The sequence below is a fragment of the Engystomops pustulosus genome, chromosome 1, assembly GCF_040894005.1.
Source record: "Engystomops pustulosus chromosome 1, aEngPut4.maternal, whole genome shotgun sequence".
In the NCBI taxonomy this organism is placed as follows: Eukaryota; Metazoa; Chordata; class Amphibia; order Anura; family Leptodactylidae; genus Engystomops; species Engystomops pustulosus.
Window position 1 is genome coordinate 260,574,006 of NC_092411.1, and position 19,774 is coordinate 260,593,779.

The 19,774-nt window shown below is 43.5% G+C and overlaps 1 protein-coding gene across 1 annotated transcript; it reads right to left on the reverse strand.

Moving 5' to 3' along the window:
- Positions 1-11,388: 11,388 nt before the first annotated feature.
- SMIM20 (small integral membrane protein 20) lies at positions 11,389-16,735 on the reverse strand. The gene is made up of 3 exons (XM_072132602.1): positions 16,555-16,735; positions 15,053-15,109; positions 11,389-11,509 (listed from the first exon to the last, which is right to left on the reverse strand). Exons 1-3 carry the CDS (start codon positions 16,661-16,663, stop codon positions 11,472-11,474), a joined length of 204 nt encoding a protein of 67 aa, XP_071988703.1. The 5' UTR covers positions 16,664-16,735; the 3' UTR covers positions 11,389-11,471.
- Positions 16,736-19,774: the final 3,039 nt, after the last annotated feature.

Genomic DNA, 19,774 nt, shown 5'->3' on the forward strand with positions numbered 1-19,774 from the left:
CAAATTTGTCAAGATATTTATTAAAAATTAGTCTTGGGGTATTTACAAATACTGAAGTTCGTAGGGGTTTTCCCTTCTACAATGCCTAGAAAAGATTAGCTCTGCACACACAGCCTGTGTCCCCCAACTGCCCTTACAGGGAGGAGCAATACAGGCCTATACCAAGCTATGGGCTCAGGGCCTTATACTGAGTTAAATACAAAAAATAATGGGGCACATTTACTTACCCGTCCAGAGGAGTTCACGAAGTACGGAGTGTCCGATGCCAGCACAGCTGCGCCACAATCCGATCACCTGCAACACAATCCCCAGTTACATACCTGTCACAGCGGTGCAAATCCCAAAAACTTTGGAAATGCGATCCGTGGACCCATGTTCCCATTTCATTCAGATATATCCATATATAGATCTATATCTCTCTATATTCCTAGTGCACCATTTCCATTCCAGCACTGAGCGGGGAGGAATCTGTCCTGAATTAAAAATAGTAGAAAATTCATAATAAGAAAAACAAAAGCAAATTTGAATTTCCTACTGAGAGGCCGAGTCCAGAAATAACACACAGATTGACATTAGTTTACCTCATGCTGTGCCTGGGCAGGAAACCAAAAATTGCAATTTTCTTATCTTCAATAAAAATAAACCAGATCAAAAACGCAAAAGTCAAGTGGAAGATCATGTAGCTGTGTGTCTCTTACCGTGCTGCAGTGCAGGAATGTAGGGATTATATGACAGCGCTCGATTGTGCTGACGCTACTGGAAGTAAGATAATATAGTGATGACCCCTGACACCACAAAGTTACCTTATCAAAATGTCATCAAGATGCTGTATACATTGTATATCCCACTTCTCTGATGTCTACTTTATAGTCATGGCCTGTCAGGTTTCCTTCTAGTGGTGTTCCCCTCCATAGAATTTGTAGCATATGTACATCCAACCTTGTGTGCCATCTCTCCTTTAATGGTGACCAAGAGATGGGGTTATTGGAGTTTCGTTCTCATGATAAGATTGATTAAAATATGTTGGATTAGAAGGTTTCTAAGGCTTTAAAGGAAACCTACCACTGCTCGCATGATTTTATCAGACTACCTGGTAGGCTATTTAATACTGATGCCGGCACATACTTTAGTTAGGCACGGGGATTGTTAGTTTAGCTTAAAAAAAACCGTATTACTTACATTTGTAAATAGCCCTCTGGTGCTACCCTACATCATCTTTGGAAGGGCGATGGCTTCCGATCTTTAATTATTCCCGCCTCCTTCATTGTAGCCGTCCTCCTTCAGGTGCCGAGAGCCGTGACGTCACCAAGCTCTCAGCACCTATCGCCGGCCGGCTGTGCGAGAGTTAGTATCTGCACATGCACGATAGGTGCCGAGAACTTGGTGACGTCACGGCTCTCGGCACCCGAAGGAGGGCGGCTACAATTAAGGAGGCGGGAATAATTAAAGATCGGAAGCCATCGCCCTTCCGAAGATGACGTAGGGTAGCACTGGAGGGTTATTTTCATATGTTAGTTTAGCTTATTTTCATAGCTAAACTAACAATCGCCGTGCCTAACCAAAGTATGTGCCGGCATTAGTATTAAATAGCCTACCAGGTGGTCTGCTCGCATGATTTTATCATGCGAGCAGTGGTAGGTTTCCTTTAAGGAATTACAAGTTCTCAACATCTTTGTGAAAGTGACCCTCCACCCTGAAGGCTTTAGTCTATTAGTCAGGCATTGATAGTAGTAATGCCTGGTGCCATACTTTCTGCTCTAGATGCTACTATGACTCCTACACCTTCAACTCTCCTAAAATGGCCACTGAGTTCTTCAGGGATGTCCACACCCTAAACTGCCCCTTACTGGAATTATGGAGGGGACAATCGGGGCAAGTCAAGCAGCAGGAACAGTACAGAGGGCACAAAGAATGTTAGCTATACATGCCTAATGTATAGTCAAATCTTGTTTTCTGGATAGAGGGTTTCGTTTAGGGGGGTTTCCAGGAATTCTGGAAAACCTCTAGAGGAAGAGTAAAAAAAAAAAGGTGTGTACTCACCTTGCTTTGGTTCCTGCATTGTGCTGGTACTTACACTCTGTGGCATAAGCGCCAGTGGTCACAGGGCCTACTTTGGCCAGTTCTTGACCTCCTTGGACCATGGGATGTCACTTATCAGATATCAGAGGAAGTAACAGGAGAAGACCATGGATTTACTGAAGGGGCTGGGTAAGAACAGGGAGAACAAGGAGCAGGGTAAGAACACTTTTTTTGGTCACCTCTCTAGCAAGTGGTTTTCCTAAAAAATCCCTTAAAATGTTTTACATTTTAATATATCATGCACGACTATACCCGACTGTTTAGTTACGTTTTTAATCTGTCTTGTCCGTAAACAAATTAAACTTTAGAACAAATTCTAAAATTTTCCTAATAAAAGTGTGCAGTTTGAAGTTGGATGCAGAACTATGTAAATGACGAAGACCGTGGTGGCAAAAGAACATCAATTCTGGAGTATAAAGTCACCTGAGTCAATAAAACACCACGGATGGGGGGGTTAATTTCATAAGAGCTTTTGATTCATGTGTTGGCAGAGATGAAGACATTGCAGTGATCCTGAAGGAACCTTTATTCCCTGACATTCACATTAAGAGGCTGCAACTGCTTGGGCCAAACTATAAAACTGTCAATGTTATAAGGGATTCCAGATCCCCAAATACTGAAAAACTTGTCCTTACCAGGAAAGTCGGTTCCCTCAGTACGAGTTAAGTATGTGTTTATTAAGCATCCAAAATTTGGGATATTCTCTTTCTAATTCAAACCTGACTGTGAATGTAATATCTGCTTAAATAAAACTTGATGCAGACCCACCAGAGAGGATTGTATGCTCGACCTTATCCAAATCCCCACCGGTGCAGATTCCTTTAGCGGACATACATACACACACATACACTCAGCTTTATATATTAGATTGCACAAATTGTCACTCCATTCAGAAATAAGGTATTGCCGGAGATAACGCTTAGTACTTAGTTATGTCCAGCCTCAATGAACTGAGAGGAGAAGCAGGTGGATACCAATGGAAACATAGGATTCTCATTCATCTCATTGATCAGGTGGGATCCCATTCCTCTCTAATTAATAGATATCACCTATAGGGGATATAATTAGTAGTTAAGGTCAGTTGTGTGTGTTCAGTGTTTAGAAGGTTCTTAATATTTGCCTGGAAAGTGTGCAGGGTTTCTTCCTCTATGTCACGTGGAGAAGAAAATTGTAATTATGGCTCCTTCGGAAATGCCTGACAAGGTAAACACTAAGCATCCTGACCAAGTCCATGTACAGTGGATTGCATGTCCATGTCAATACTAACAGTACTGTTATATGCAGCTCAGGGGTCTAATACTATGTGACTCATATATTAAAAACTAACATAACATCGTCTGTGTTTTTAAACAATTTAAAGCACATCCCAGTTTTCATAATGGTTTTGACCAGATTGTCCTATGTGATTGTCTTATTTGTGTAACTTTCCCTTTTCCTGTCCCGATTTATGCCATTTTCTGTTCTGAAGCTACTTGTCTGAAATATTCTGCAGCAGCAGCAGTGAAGTTGAGTGTAATCTCTTCCTGTCTTTGTTGAGTCAAAGTTAGGTTGAAGTTAAGGCAAAGTTTGGTTGTCCACAGTTCCCATGATGTTTTGTGGTTTGAAGTAATTTATCAAAAAATCCAGTGGGATTTCTACAAGTGAATCCAAAGTTTGTATTTGCTGTGATAAGCCTAGAAACTTTCATCACATAAAGGAGCATTGAGAATGTAATAAGTAGTAGAAACCAGCAATGAAACATTTACATAAAGTGTATAGTCTGTGTTTTTCACTACTAAGGGTTATAAGCTTCCTAACTTTGAAAATAGAGAGCAGATGCTGTGGGGAGGGTTGCTTCAGAGGAACGTGTGACAAAGCTTGAGGTACATAGAGACAGAGGAAGTTCTGCAGAATCATAAACTGGAATGGAGGGACTGATATGGAACAAGGCAGATTTTTTCCTTACTTTTATTTTACTTCACTATTCTTTGCAGGAGAGGTCTTTCTCTAGTGTCTGCACAGACACAACTTTCCTGCTACCTTCACATAGAGTGCATCAAATGAATGAGTAGGTAGCAGCAGACTGTAGGTGTCAGATTACATAGATGTTCAATGGGGAAGGGAGGGGGAGCAGTGAGTCACAGCAGCTAGGTCTCCATGCAGTATCTTTGAGACAACAGACTACTAGAGATAAAGGCTGCAGAGAGTAGGACAGCTGGACAAGGAACTTTATAAATTACATAATGATGAGAAAAATGCTTTATTCCTCCTGTACAAACATTGGACTACTGGTTTCAGCATGTATTGTTGAAGGTGTCAGCTACATTTACTGAGATAACATAAATTGTATCGCTTCGAATATTACTGATATATCAACACTAATGATGTGTTTTCCCCAGTATTTGATTTTCCTATATTATGTCCATTTCCATAGGAAGTAATAGAAAGTATTAGCTAATGCCACATTAATATAATTTCCTCTCAGGATTTTGGTTATCACCTTACAGAGCAGGTTACAATCACAAGTCACAGTCGCTGGTTTCTGTGTTAGTGAAGGAGAATCTTTTTAGGGCAGAGCTGGCAGAGATACGGAAACAGCATTGTCTTCTTTTAACCAGTAAATAATAAGCTGCTATTATGTGGTTTGCTATGTAAAATCTTCCCGCCTTTGCCCGGGGGATTTGTGGGGTGTTAATGCCAATAATCATTTCTACAGTTTTACAGAAATTGCTTACAATTACCAGATGATGGAATTTTGGCAGAAAATGTGTATAATACTACCCTCTGGTGGGCAGAATGAGAATTACAGCAGAAATTATTTATTCATTTTGGGGGTCAAATCACCGTTATTCATTTTTCTATGAAAATGTAATAAACAGAAATTATTTTATTCAGGATCGGTTACTATTGAATTGCATCCATGGAAAGCCACCTTCTGTCATTCTCTCATTATATGTAACATGTGTCCAGGCTCCTGCGCTACTTTTTTTTCCCCTATAAATGATGTGCTTAAACCTATAATAAATTTGGGTCCCAAGAAATGACAGACTGTCAGCACTGCCCATTGATGGTTTCACATCTAGAGATTTTTACAGCTAAATCACGATTTATTCCATGTTTTTAATTTACATTTTTTGTGGAACAAACATGATCCCATTGCACAAGTATGGACGTTGCGGGCCAACATAGTTATCTGCTTAATAACAGCATTCCTGGCAGCTTCATAGCACAGACATGGAGGCTTCACAGCACAATTACACTAGAAAGATCACACTCACATTGGTTATATTCTAGATAAAGCTATTGGTAATGACAGTCAGTATAGATATACAGTGAAACCCTGTTACACTGTACATTGTAATAAATTCTAATGGTGGCCAAGTATACATACCGTAATATAGGGTGAAACTGGAAAGCTGAATAAAGAGAGGAGGTCTACTTAAAGGAGTAGTTCCATGGGATCTTCTATGTATCTGTGTGAATTGTGCTGTAAAATTCTGACACACATTTTGTTTTGGAGCCTGTCACAGAATCCTAAAGTAGTTTTTTTTCCACACAACTGTGTGGAACATAGTCTGTATGGCAGCCAATTCAGGAAAACGCCTACAATTTCCTGACGTGTTTTAAATTAGACCTTTAATTGGAAGCAACTACCCATGAGACCCATGGTCAATATAAATCTGTATATAACAATTAGAGCTCTTTCACATTGGCGTAGTTTTTCACGTCCGTGGTTCAGTGATTTCCATGGATGCCTCACAAGGCCATTGATTTCTATGAATGTTTTCACATTGGCTTGTATCTTTACTGATCCGTTGTCTGTGGAAAAAATGATGAAACATGTCCTATTTTTTTCAAGGATGTGGATCCTGAAGGCAATAGAAGTCTATGGGTCCACAAAACATCTGTTTTTTTTAACTGATGAGGTTGAAAAACTAGGTGTAATGTTTTCGAAGCAATGTTAAACCTTTAGTTTTTTTTTTGTGGACATGGAGGCAAAATAGAAGAAAAACAGAGATGCAACGGATGTGCAACTGAAGCTGAGCTCCAATGCCTACGTGATGGAGTCAGAGAGGAAAAAAGAGCGGGAAAACACAACTCTATTCAGACCAATCGGTTAACTACTACCACATCCTGAGGTAAAATCAAAAGAACCAAATACATTAATCATTAAGGGACTAATGCACTATACTTCCCCTTCAACAATAAGCACCAGCGGTCACCTTAACATACGCAGACCCCCTTCCCATAGTTGGGACGAATGTAGAGTTTGAAGCACATGCGTGGCCATTCTCAATTCAAGTCTATGAGGGGAATTTATCCATGGCCACACCTTCGTGGCACAGCAGATACTTTGGGAGGCTTAGACCTCTTGATGTATGCGTCGGGCGGCTGCACCGCTCGGCAATGCTATGCCAGACCTGACCTGACATAGTTTTGCGTAAAAACCTGCCAACATTGAATGACAGAATACTAAAGAGCAATGAAAATAGCTCAACAAAGAGAATGGACAGTGGCTGTGCATGTGTGGGAAACTCTATGTCCAGCCCACCCACAGAAAGGGAATGAGGGGACCCTTATTCTGAAGAGGTGGGACCTGCATCATATATGGTATATCCTGTGGAAATATAATAAATACTTAAGATGAGAGTAGCCCTTTAAGTAAGTTTAGTGCCATAGTATCCCAGATGTGTCAATTTCACCTCATCATACCCCACTATAACTTATTGAGAATGTTTTACAGTCATGGTGGGTCTGAGAAATGTAGCTGGCGCCTAGGACATGGGTGCATGAGATTGGCCTAAGCCCGGATCTACATGCTGATCAACTCCAATGATTGGGGCTTATTAATGTGTGGCCACCTGCCATGATGTTTATTTTGTAACTTAAAAATTCTGAATACAATATCCTGAGTATTCTGGAGAAAAGAGGGTAAGGATAGGTTTGGTTGGTCCAATAGTACATGAGTCTGCCTTGTGAATTAGTCAATGAGGAATATATCCTAGTAATTAGGGACTGCCTTAAAAATCCCCTCCAAACAGTATTTCAGTACTTCTATTGGAACCTTATTGGGTATTCGAGCACAGACAGGACTACCAGTTATCGATCCTCCACCGACCCCGGTTGGGGTGCAGATTTATCCACTGACAGAATGAAGGTTTAATATCGAGTTCATCCACAGTCCTGGAGGATTCTTCTCCCAAATTTTGTAAGGAATGCTTTTTATTTTGTGAAGTTCTGCTGATTTCTATGAAAAGTGTGGAAAAAACATTACATCACTTGGATTTGCTTCAAATCTCTTAGGATCCGTCAGAGGAGAAAGTCATCCCAATGCAATGATGAATACCAGCAATAAATACAGTGAAAAACTAAACCAACATTAATTGTGGCAGAAAGATACATAAAGTGTTTTAAAGATACAGATCGACTTCAGCATAAAGCCTCTTATTATTTGGGTGACACTAGTAAGCTTATGTATTAGGGCTCATGTGATGCAGATCTATAATGTAGCGCCTATAGACTGCTATAGGCTTACACTGCATCAGAAACAATTCAACTATTGCTTAGTCCATATGTTAACATTGAAAGGAACCTGCCATAAGAAACTGACTTAAAGAGAACCAGTCACCCAAATTTTCGGCACTAGGAGCTGCTTACTAGCGGTAACGCTATCAAACACTGCGGTGCGGTAGAGTGTAATCATCGGACCGCTCTCATAACCGTATTCACGATGCCTCTTCCCCAGACCGGCTAACTAGCTCCATAGGCCGGCAGTCACCTCCCCTATCCACACCCCAACCCCGCCCCCTCATGAATGCGTCAGACAGCTTTGCGAGCTGTCCGTCAATTACACTGTACCCCGTCGCAGTGTTAGATAGCGTTACCGGAGGTTCACCACATTGGACCTGTTTAGACCAGGTCTGCCATGAAGAAGTTTTCTGATATAGTTTTCCGGCAGACACTTTAAATATTCCAGACAAAGAGTCATGAGGGTCGGAGAAGCCACAAAAGGCAGGGAGCGGGAGATTTATATGTCTTCTTTGCAGATTTTCGGGAATAATGAAAATCCCCCATTGTGTCAAATGGTCTCTAAATCTGTGCCCCGAAACAGACTAAAGTAGGGCACGCTGAGTGAAAATGGTTTCATATATCTCAGCATGTAATAGCACGTGAAAGTATAGTGACCAAAAACAGAATAGAAATATGTCCATCTGATTGAGGCCTTACTTTTATGTAAAATGTCCTATATTATGTAGGTTTTGCTGTCTTGGGTACATTTATACATCTGAATTTAACCGGACGTCTAATATACTAAAACAGTGATGGCGAACCTTTTAGAAACTGAGTGCTCAAACTACAACCAAGACCCGCTTATTTATCGCAACGTGCCATCACAGAAATTTAATTAGTTATTTATACTCCCTTCTCTGTCACAGCTTTCATTGATACCAGCACTCTGAGGACACCAATAAAGCAGAAAATAGAAGAAATTTGGATGATCAAGATCTGTCCACAACTTCCCAGCCCTCCAGTGGTACCAGGTAGCATCGTCACTGTAAAATAGCTCTGTGCACAGCAAGTCCTGGGCTGTCTGGGACTGCAGAAAGATACCTGGAGTCATTTCTGGTGATGGCCTGGGTCCCCACAGAGAGGGCTCTGAGTGCCACCTCTGGCACCAGTGCCAAAGGTTAGCCACCACTGTACTAGAGGATCGGTGGCAAAAACTGAGACTATCACTTAGATTTCCCACATAAATTTCCTGAGTAGTTGGGTTATACTTTGGCTATATTTACTGATTCACATCAGGCCCCATACTTACAGCTCTGTATGCAGCACCACTGCCTATGGTGGAGACTAAGCTTAGAGAGATCTTAGTTAATACTGACAAAATTTGCTTTTTTAAGTTTCTAGCCCTAAAAAAAACATAAGGCGACAGCTTATAAAGAGCAGGTGTCATGGCGTGTTTGCATTTCATTAGTTCTCTCTGCTCAGAAGAAGGTACGTTTTTTTTTAATAAAAACATAACAATGACTGAGAGATAAGAAAATAGTCTGGACCGCAAAGCAACATTCCTCTGGTTCCAGTGAGATTTCGCAAACCTGGATTATGAAAGAGCGTTCAGCTGCCAATACGATTTTTGGCTCAGGAAAACTTCTGGCGCTCAAGAAAAAAAATACTCATAGAGGTAACTATAGTGTAACTGGCCGATTAAAGGAGAAAGTGCAAGGTAATTAGAAGAATCAGTAGCGGAGTATATAGACATGTGAATACTGGTAGTCCTGCATTAGTGGTTAGCACTACAGCCTTGCAGTGCTGGGGTCCTGGGTTTGAATCCCACCCAGGTCAACATCTGCAAAGAATTTGTATGTTCTATCTGTGTTTGCGTGGGTTTCATCCGGGTCCTACGGTTTCCTCCCACACTCCAAAACATACTGGTAGGTTGTTTAGATTGTGAACACCATGGGGACAGGGACCAATTTGACATGCTTTGTGCAGCGCTGCGTAATCTTTGTGCACCATATGAAGAATTATTATTATCCTAGTGGTGTGGGACACAGAGGGTGACACCAAGCACCAAATATATAAACCCTTTCTGCATTAGATATAAAACACTAGATTAGTTCTTCCTGGAGTGATCCTAAAACCCCTGGGGTAACAGATTAAGGACTAAATGACCAAGAAATATTTTTATCTTCATATCTAAGAGCTGTAAATGGTCCCCTAAACCACCAATATACCCGTTGTAAGCATAAGGTATACTTATCTCCTCCCTAGCACCTATGACATTACAGTTACTGTAGGTCTCTTGATCCCCAATATTTACAGCTCAGCATGTAGACCCAGGGAATAGGGCAGATATATAATAGTGGAGACCCCAGAGCAGACGCATAATAGCGTGGTTACTCATTGGATATTAATAATACTGGAGACACCCCCCCCCCCCCCCAGTGCAGACCTATACTACTGGAGACCCCCATAGTAGGCATATAATACTGGAGACCACCAGAGCAGGCTTATAACAACAGAGACCGCCACAGCAGACTTAGAATACTGGAGACCACCAGAGCAGGCAGATAATAGTGGATACCCTCCCAGCAAACTATAATACTGGAGACCCCCAAAGTAGGCATATAAACAGAGACCCCAGAGCAGGCATATAATAGTAGAGCCCCCCCCCCCCCCCCAGAACACACCTATAATACTGGAGCCCCCCAGAGCACATCTATAATGGTATATATTCCCCAGCAAACCTTAATGCAAGAGACCCCCAGAGAAGACCTGTAACACTGGAGACCTCCAGAGCAGGCATCTAATAACAGAGATCCAAGAGAAGACCTAGAAATCGGAGACCTCTAGAGCAGACATATAATAGCAGAGACCTCCAGAGCTCACCTATAATACTGGAGACCCCTGGGAATATGTATAATAGTGGATACTCCCCCAGCAAACTATAATATGGGAGACCCTGCAGAAAAGAAAAAAAAAACCCAAAACAAATACTCACCTCTCCAGGGTCCTCTTCTACTTTGCCTTCTGACACTGGCTGTAAGTGCTGGCAATGGGACCCAGGGCAGTGCAGGAGAGGAGCTGTGCGGGAAGTACAGTACAAATGACGTGTCCTCACCGCTCAGGTCCCCAATCCTGCCTTGCCCTTGGTCCTAATGCCAAACTTACAGCCAGTGTCAGAAGCCAGGGCACAGCAGGAAATACAGTGGTCTCCCAAGCAGCAAACTGCAGGTTGTACAAGCCTGCACTAGGGAATCTCGACATATAGGACTGAGAACTCTCAAAGTACACTGTAATACTTCTATATTTCATTGTATTATATGCAATCAACTGTCCAGTCATTTGCTAATTTGTTATAGAAATTGTAGTGAAAACCAATTCCTAAGATCTTTGTTTTTTTTTAATCCAATTGCTATTTATCTTTAATCTACAAGTTGGCGTTTTTTCACCCTGACCCATACACTTGAAAAAGCATTTTTATGATCAGCTTATGATAGAATCACTTTAGAGTAGCAGTGTAGCGCCACCTTGTGGTGACTGGGCTCAGTACTCTGATGCTTCACTCCTACCCACTGCTTGGGTATAACTTGGCATTTCACATTTGATGCAGTCTATGAGTGAAGATCTATTACGTTTACTTGTAAGGACCCAAAGTCTATCAGTTTCTACCTGCAGGGTGCACATACATGTCTACAGAGTACAGATGAGTACATATGAACAATATTCAGCACTTGTGTAAGATGTAAAGTACTCCTTGGACAGGTTTCTTTTATACATTTTTTATACAATATTTTAATACCTTATCAGATTTCATTCAAGACGTCAAAAATTCTACAATTTATTACATATGTACAAATTCTTCAGCAAAATTATCCGCTCCATCTGCTCCAATATATAACTCCATTTTACTTCCTTGAGAAAGGGTCGCTCCACACCTTCAAACCTACAAAAGGGAAAAAAAAAAATGTCATTATGGTCAGATTGTTCCTACCATATACTGCAATACTTCTGTATTGCAATATATGGCATTTTTGCGGCTCATTCATTACAATGAGCCACTGGCTCATTGTAACGAATCTGCAGAAGCCAGATAGCCTCGGGTCAAACGAAGACCCGAGGCTACTATGGCAGCCGATCGCCACGATCCCCCCCCCCCCCGATGACGTTCGGGGGCGCGGCGATCGTCTTTTAAATGCCGCCGGGTTAATAGCCGCAATCGGTGCAAGCACCGACCGTGGTTATTAGTGGTGGTGGTTTGCTGCAATATGCAACAACCCCCACCTTTGTATGAAGAGGACTCAGCCCGTGAGCCCTATTTATATAGTCCCTATACCTATGCGCCGTAGAGCTACGGCGCAGAGCGTTTAGGGGTTAATTAATATATTTACGGTGACAAATGATGAAAAAGTGGCAATGGAGGCATGATAACTTTTTTTCAGACTGACAATTTTTATATTTAGTTTTTTGGAGGCAGGTTTTGTTTTCACTTTTTTTATTTAACCCTTTCACGACCCGTGACGTAATAGCACGTCACGGGTTGGCTGCGGGTGCATGGAGAGGGCTCACGCGCTGAGCCCTCTCCATAGCCGGTAAGTCTTTGCTGCATATTGCAGTGTTTTCCCCCTGATCGCTGCCGGCGGCTTCAAAAGGATGGCGCCGTCGTCTTTTCGGGGAGCGGCGATCCGTCGCCATGGTAGCCTCGGGTCTCAGGAAGACCCGAGGCTACTTCGGGTTAACCCATGCATTACAATGGGCTATCAGCACATTGTAATGTATGAGGAGTAAAATCCCCATATACTGCCATACAGTAGTATGGCAGGATATGATAGGATCGTGCAGACAACCTAGGGTTAAAGTACCCTAGGGAGTCTGAAAAATAGTAAAAATAAGAAAAAGTTAAAAAAAAAATTATAATAAAAAACCCTAAAAACTCAAATCACCCCCCTTTCCCTAGAACTGATATAAATATAAATAAACAGTAAAAATCATAAACACATTAGGCATCGCCGCGTCCGAAAATGCCCGATCAAAATATGATAACATTTTTTCAATGCGTTTAACCCCGTAACGGAAAATCGTGCCCAAAGTTGAAAATGGCACTTCTTTGTCATTAAAAAAAAAAAAATTCTATAAAAAGTGATCACAAGGTTGAACAGTCCTAAAATTGATCATTGTAAACGTCATCAAAATCCGCAAAAAATGACACCACCCACAGCTCTGTACACCAAAGTATAAAAAAGTTATTAGCGCCAGAAGATGGCAAAATCCCCCAAAAAAATTTCGCACAGGAGGTTTTAATTTTTTAAAATGTATGAAAACATTATAAAACCTATATAAATTTGGTATCCCCGTAATTGTACCGACCAAAAGAATAAAGTAGACATGTCATTCGGGGCGCACAGTGAAATCCGTAAGTTCCAAGCCCACAAGAAAACGGCACAAATGCGTTTTTTTTTTAACAATTTCACTGCATTTGGAATTTTTTTCCCGCTTCCCAGTACACGGCATGGAATAATAAATACCATCTCTATGAAGTGCAATTTGTTACGCAGAAAACAAGTTGTCACACAGCTCTGTATATGGAAAAATAAAAAAGTTATGGATTTTTGATCTTGGGGAGTGAAAAATGAAAATGAAAAAACAAAAAAGGGCCAGGTCTTGAAATGGGTTAAAGGGAACCTGTCAGGACTATTTGAGACGCTAAACCACTCACAAGTCCTTTTTTTTTTTTTTTACACAGGTGCATTAAAAAAAAAAAACAAACCCCCCCCCCCCCCCCCCCCACACACACACACACACACACACACATTACTTAACTCATTCCGCTTGGTGCCTGCGCACTGTGGAAAGTTAAGCCAGCCTAGTATACCCCGGCTTCACTGCGCAAGAACCGTAGGTACAGCGCATTTACAATGAAGCCAGGGTGATATCTTGGCTTCACTGAAGCAATGCAAGAGGTGTCGCCGGGTATAAATGGTTTTTGTTTTTTTTTTTTAAATTTAGCCATACAAAAAGCCAACATACAGGTCTATTTAAACCCTAAACCACAGATCCATACAGACCTGAAGTTAGTCTAGGGTCCCAAATAGACATGGCCAGTTCTCTTTAACCCCTTAATGATCTGGCCCTTTTTGTTTTTTCATTTCCACCTTCAACAATCTAGAACTTTTTTATTTTTACATGTAAAGAGCTCTGCGGGGGCTTGTTTTCTGTGTAACAAATTGCACTTCATAGTAAGGGTACTGAATATTCCATGCCGCGTACTGGGAAGCCGGTAAAAAAAATCCAAATGCCGTCAAAATGGTGAAAAAATGCATTTGTGCCGGTTTCTTGTGGGTTTGGATTTTACGGCTTTCACTGTGCGTCCCAAATGACATGTATACTCATGTCTACTTATCACAGGGGTTAAAAAATTTGTATAGGTTTTATAATGTTTTCATACATTTACAAAAATTAAAACCTGTACAAAATGTTTTTTTGATTTTGCCATCTTCTGGCACTAATACCTTTTATATACTTCAGTGTACGGAGCTTTTTTTTATATTTTTCAAAGTGCAAAAAAGTGCCGTTTTCGACTTTGGACACTATTTTCCGTTGCGGGGTTAAACGCAGTGAAAAAACTTTATTATATTTTGATTGATCGGGCATTTTCGGATGCGGCTATACCTAACGTGTTTATGATTTTTTACTTTTTATTTATATAAGTTATAGGGAAAGGGGGTGATTTGTATTTAGGTTTTTTTATGATTTTTTTTAAATTTTAACTTTTGCTTTTTTTTCAGACTCCCTAGGGTACTTTAACCCTAGGTAGTCTGATTGATCCTACCATATACTGCCATACTAAAGTATTGTAGTATCAATATCAGTATTGTAATGAATGCGTTAAAACGAGAGAGCCTCGGATCTTCCGAAGACCCAGGCTATCATGGCGACCGATCGCCGCTTCCTGATGACATCCATGCAGCGTCAGGAACTTTGCTGTGCTAGACACAATCGTGGGTGTTACCGGTAAGCAATATGCAGCAAAGACTTACCGGGTATGGAGAGGGCTCAGCCTGTCAGCCCTCTTCATGCACTGGAACCCGACGCACGCCGTAAAAGTTAAGAGGTTAAATTAGCATTCTAAAAACAATGGAGGCAATTTGAATTGTTATGGTTTTTATTTTTGTTTTTAAAATTATCTCTGGTACATTTTTGGACACCTATGAAAATGCTGCTGTTACTGTACATTCTGCCTCTGGCCACAGGAGCCTCTGAGAGGGTCACATTTAGGATCCAGCAGCGATTGTGCTGGTTGATGGCAAGTGTCTGCAGTATAATACAGCAGACACCAGTCTTCTATACAGAAGGCTCAGTCATTGAGCACACTTTGTTCAGTTTATGTCATTAAGATGCACACGAAAATCAAAAAGGGATCAAGTGGCTACTAAAACAGAAGTTATGGATGTAGATGCCCTGCAGAGCCGCCTCCTCATGTGATATATACCTGGTGGCTGCACATCTTCCTGGACAACTCCTGCTCGATTTACTGCTTGTTCTTTCTCTAGAAAAAGAAATAGATTATGTTAGAACTTTACAGTATAAGGCTGCACACGAACGTATGCCTGCTGGGCCGTAGCCGGGTGGGCATTAGTCCTGCACCATGAAGAGGTGACCCCACCCCTCTCCATAGAAATGCACGGTGTACCCCCTTGCACATCGGGTAAGATAGAACATGTCCTATCTTTTTCCCGTGTGTGGATCGGTAGGATGTCACACGTGTGTGGCACCGTATCAGTCAGTGCGGCCATTACCGTCTATGGCTGTACATACGTCCCACATACGGTCGTGTGAATATGTGTGATAACTATGACAATGCGTCCACCATAGGCTCCTTAACTGCAGCACTTTTCCCACTCTCCTTCCTATCTCCATTATTTACTTCCTTCTCCCTCTGCTGTTTTTTTTAGGGCCGGCTGCAACTTTGGAAAAGGTCCCATATTTCGCCCAATCACACAGACTGCAAACCTTGCACAGGACGGGAGTCCTTGCATTATACAGAACTATGATGCAAGGACTCCCTGCTTACTAGCCAAACTACAGCACCAATACTGTATTAACCGGTATACTACCTGCGCTGTTGTCTGCCCTGCAGAGGAGAAGTCCCTGCATCATATTTCTGTGCACATCCTGTACAAGGTGCCACTCCATGGGATAGTTTAATCTCCAGAGGAAACAAGGCTTCTCCACTAGAAGATCTGTGAATCTGTGGAAGAGCTGAGCTATGGGGCTGGACACAGCAGGGGCATCAGAAAACGGCCCAGATGCCTTTTTTACATCAAAATAACATTGATGGTTATACACCCTTTCCTTCCTAGGTTGAACTTGATAGACATATATACTAAATATGCCCAAAAAGTATAAGCCAGATCTTCAGGGCGCATTCACACGATGCGTTGTGTTTTTGAAGCATTCCACTGGCTTCAGCCTTGTTTACATGCTAAGGTTAAATTGCGTTCTAGATGCAGTGGAAACGCAATGTAACCTTAGCATGTAATCAAGCGCCCTCACTGGTCGGGACTCCAAGTTTCCCATTTACCCAGGACTTTCTTCTTCAGCCGATGAGTGGCCTCCTTGGACCTGGGGACAACACAAGAAGTGACCTCCTTCATCCAAGAAGGCCCCTAATTAAGCAGGTCCAGTGATTTCTGTCTGGAACCAGCCCTGAAAATCCCAAGTACTGACTGTAATGATGAACACTTTAGGAGACAATAATAAAAAGCTCTGGCACATAACAGGTTACACTCTCATGATCACTCTCTGGGGGTATTCACACATCAAAACTGCATCAGACAAAAAAACGCATGAAGTTATAGAATGTATTGGAGATACATTTTCTGCTGAATTATATTATAACTGCACACATCTGTTTCTGATGCAGTTTGTATGCGGTTTACCCGTCTGCATGCAGCCATCCGCACAGGCAGGTCACATGACCCCGGCACTCACTGTACTGGTCTATGTGCGTCATCGGGTGGTAATATATGGGGTACAGAGCGGCCGCCACCACCGCTGTGAACCCCCCAAATATCATCAGCATCCTGCTGCTCCTGCCCATGACGGACGTGTCTGCAAGGTCTCACACCACGTGCTGCCCGGAAACCGCCTGCAATCCAACGCCGATTCCTATTGGATGGTCTGTACACTGAAGTTATAAGACAACAGTTCCTATTGGCTAATGCCTGCGCGCTGTCATTCCTCTGACACTTGTTATGGCACGGATAGAGCGCCCTTCACCTGTACTGTACATGGTACATAGAGACCGAGCGGCTGTCTATAGTTACCAATCAGAATGCAGAGCTTACTCGTTAGCGGTCTTTTGGAAAATGAAAGCTGCGTCCCAATTGGCTGCTATGGGCAACTCATTGTTATAACTTCAAGATATTACTTGACCATTAAGTTTAATGCCCCTCCATTATACAGAAAGACGTCCATGTGTTATATAGTTGACAGTTTGCAATAAAAAACAAAAAGACCATTTTCCCCTTTGGATTTCAGAGATTTGTGGAAATTTATAGTAGCTAAGGTGTATAAGTCATAACTTTTTGAAAAGTTTTTGGCTCACCTACCCATAAAGTGTGCCCACAAAGCAAATACAGTGCACGACTCCATTTCATGTCCTCCTTTGTGGCCCCCACACAAATTTCATGTCCTTAGCAGTGCTCACACCATATCATTTCCTCCTTAGTAGCTCCCACATCATCCCACATCGTAAGTCATTCCTCCCTGCTGCCATCAGGCTGTTCAACAAAAGAGGCCCAAACAGAAGTAACCTGCGCCCCCACCTAACCAGTCCCTGCAAGTTCCATCCACAGACTAAACATCAAACTGCCGATCATTGCTTGTCTCTTTTTTTGTCTTTTTATCCCCCTTTTCTTTTTGTTCATTTATCCCTAATATTATTGTTGTCATAGTTTCTGCTGCTGTAACGCTGTGAATTTCCCCACTGTGGGACTAATAAAGGATTATCTTATCTTATAATTTCCTCCTTAGTGGCCCCCACACCATTTCATGTCCTCCTTAGTAGCTCCCACATGATATAATTTCCTCCTTAGTGGCCCCACGCCAATTCATGTCCTCCTTAGTGGCTCCCACATCATATAATTTCCTCCCTAGTGGTCCTCACACCATTTCATGTCCTCCTTTATAATGGCCCCACACCAATTCATGTCCTCCTTTGTGGCCCCACACCAATTCATGTTCTCCTTATAATGGCCCCACACCATTTCATGTCCTCCTTAGTGGCCCCCACACCATTTCATGTCCTCCTTAGTAGCTCCCACATGATATAATTTCCTCCTTAGTGGCCCCACGCCAATTCATGTCCTCCTTAGTGGCTCCCACATCATATAATTTCCTACCTAGTGGTCCTCACACCATTTCATGTCCTCCTTTATAATGGCCCCACACCAATTCATGTCCTCCTTTGTGGCCCCACACCAATTCATGTTCTCCTTATAATGGCCCCACACCATTTCATGTCCTCCTTAGTGGCCCCCACACCATTTCATGTCCTCCTTAGTGGCCCCCACACCATTTCATGTCCTCCATAGTTGCCCCACATAATTTCATGTCCTCTTTAGTGGCCCCACACCAATTCATGCCCTCCTTAGCTGCCCCTACACCATATAATTTTCTCCCTAGAGGCCCCACACTATTTCATGTCCTCTGTAGTGGCCCCACACTATTTCTATGTCCTCCTTAGTGGCTTCTATGTAGTTTAATGGGTGGCAGGAGATATGTCCAGATAATGTTAAAAACAGCAGTGATACAGAGAGCCATCTGCTGTGTATTATGTGAGGAGGAGTCAGGCAGGGGTGTAAGTAGAAGAGGCAGGACCCCATAGCAGACTTCTGAACAGGACCGTCCTTCCCCCGTAAAAAATATATATATTTGTACACTCACACATGTGAGTTACAATCACATACATTTATACACTCATATATACACACATTTATTTACATACACATACAGCATATACACACACCCAGGGCCGCCGATAGGGCAGTACAACTGGTACTGCCCTATGGGGCCCGGACTCTAAGACACTAGGGGGGGGGGGGGGGGGCCCGGCCGGTGGGCCGCAGACTGTGCGGTCTGTGCTGCACACAGCGTCGGACTGGCCCACCGGAGTACCGGAGAATCCTCCGGTGGGCCCTGACGCGTGCCGAGTCCCGGTGCTCCGATGCGGTCGAGTTCCCAACTCTCCCATGACGGCGCGGCCCCCGGAGCTCTCACCCCTGCGCGGCCCCGGCGCTCTCACCCCTGCGCGGCCCCGGCGCTCTCACGCCTGCGCGGCCCCGGCGCTCTCACGCCTGCGCGGCCCCGGCGCTCTCACGCCTGCGCGGCCCCGGCGCTCTCACGCCTGCGCGGCCCCGGAGCTCCCGGCGGTGGCCGCGTGGTCCCGGCGCCCGATGCCTGCTTCCTGCTCCTGTGCTCGCCTGCACCTGAGATGGCGCGTTCCCGCGGCTGCTGAACACGGTAAGGTCCTCTGTGTGTGTGTGTGTGTGTATGTCTGTCGGTCGGTCGGTACTGGGGTGGGGGTAGGCCCTATTTCTATCCTGGGGTGGGGGGTGAGGGAGGCCCTATTTCTATCCTGGGGTGGGGGGTGAGGGAGGCCCTATTTCTATCCTGGGGTGGGGGGTGAGGGAGGCCCTATTTCTATCCTGGGGTGGGGGAGGCCCTATTTCTATCCTGGGGTGGGGGGTGAGGGAGGCCCTATTTCTATCCTGGGGTGGGGGGTGAGGGAGGCCCTATTTCTATCCTGGGGTGGGGGGTGAGGGAGGCCCTATTTCTATCCTGGGGTGGGGGGTGAGGCCCTATTTCTATCCTGGGGTGGGAGGTGAGGCCCTATTTCTATCCTGGGGTGGGGGGTGAGGCCCTATTTCTATCCTAGGGTGGGGGATGAGGCCCTATTTCTATCCTGGGGTGGGGGATGAGGCCCTATTTCTATCCTGGGGTGGGGGATGAGGCCCTATTTCTATCCTGGGGTGGGGGATGAGGCCCTATTTCTATCCTAGGGTGGGGGATGAGGCCCTATTTCTATCCTGGGGTGGGGGATGAGGCCCTATTTCTATCCTGGGGTGGGGGATGAGGCCCTATTTCTATCCTGGGGTGGGGGATGAGGCCCTATTTCTATCCTGGGGTGGGGGTAGGCCCTATTTCTATC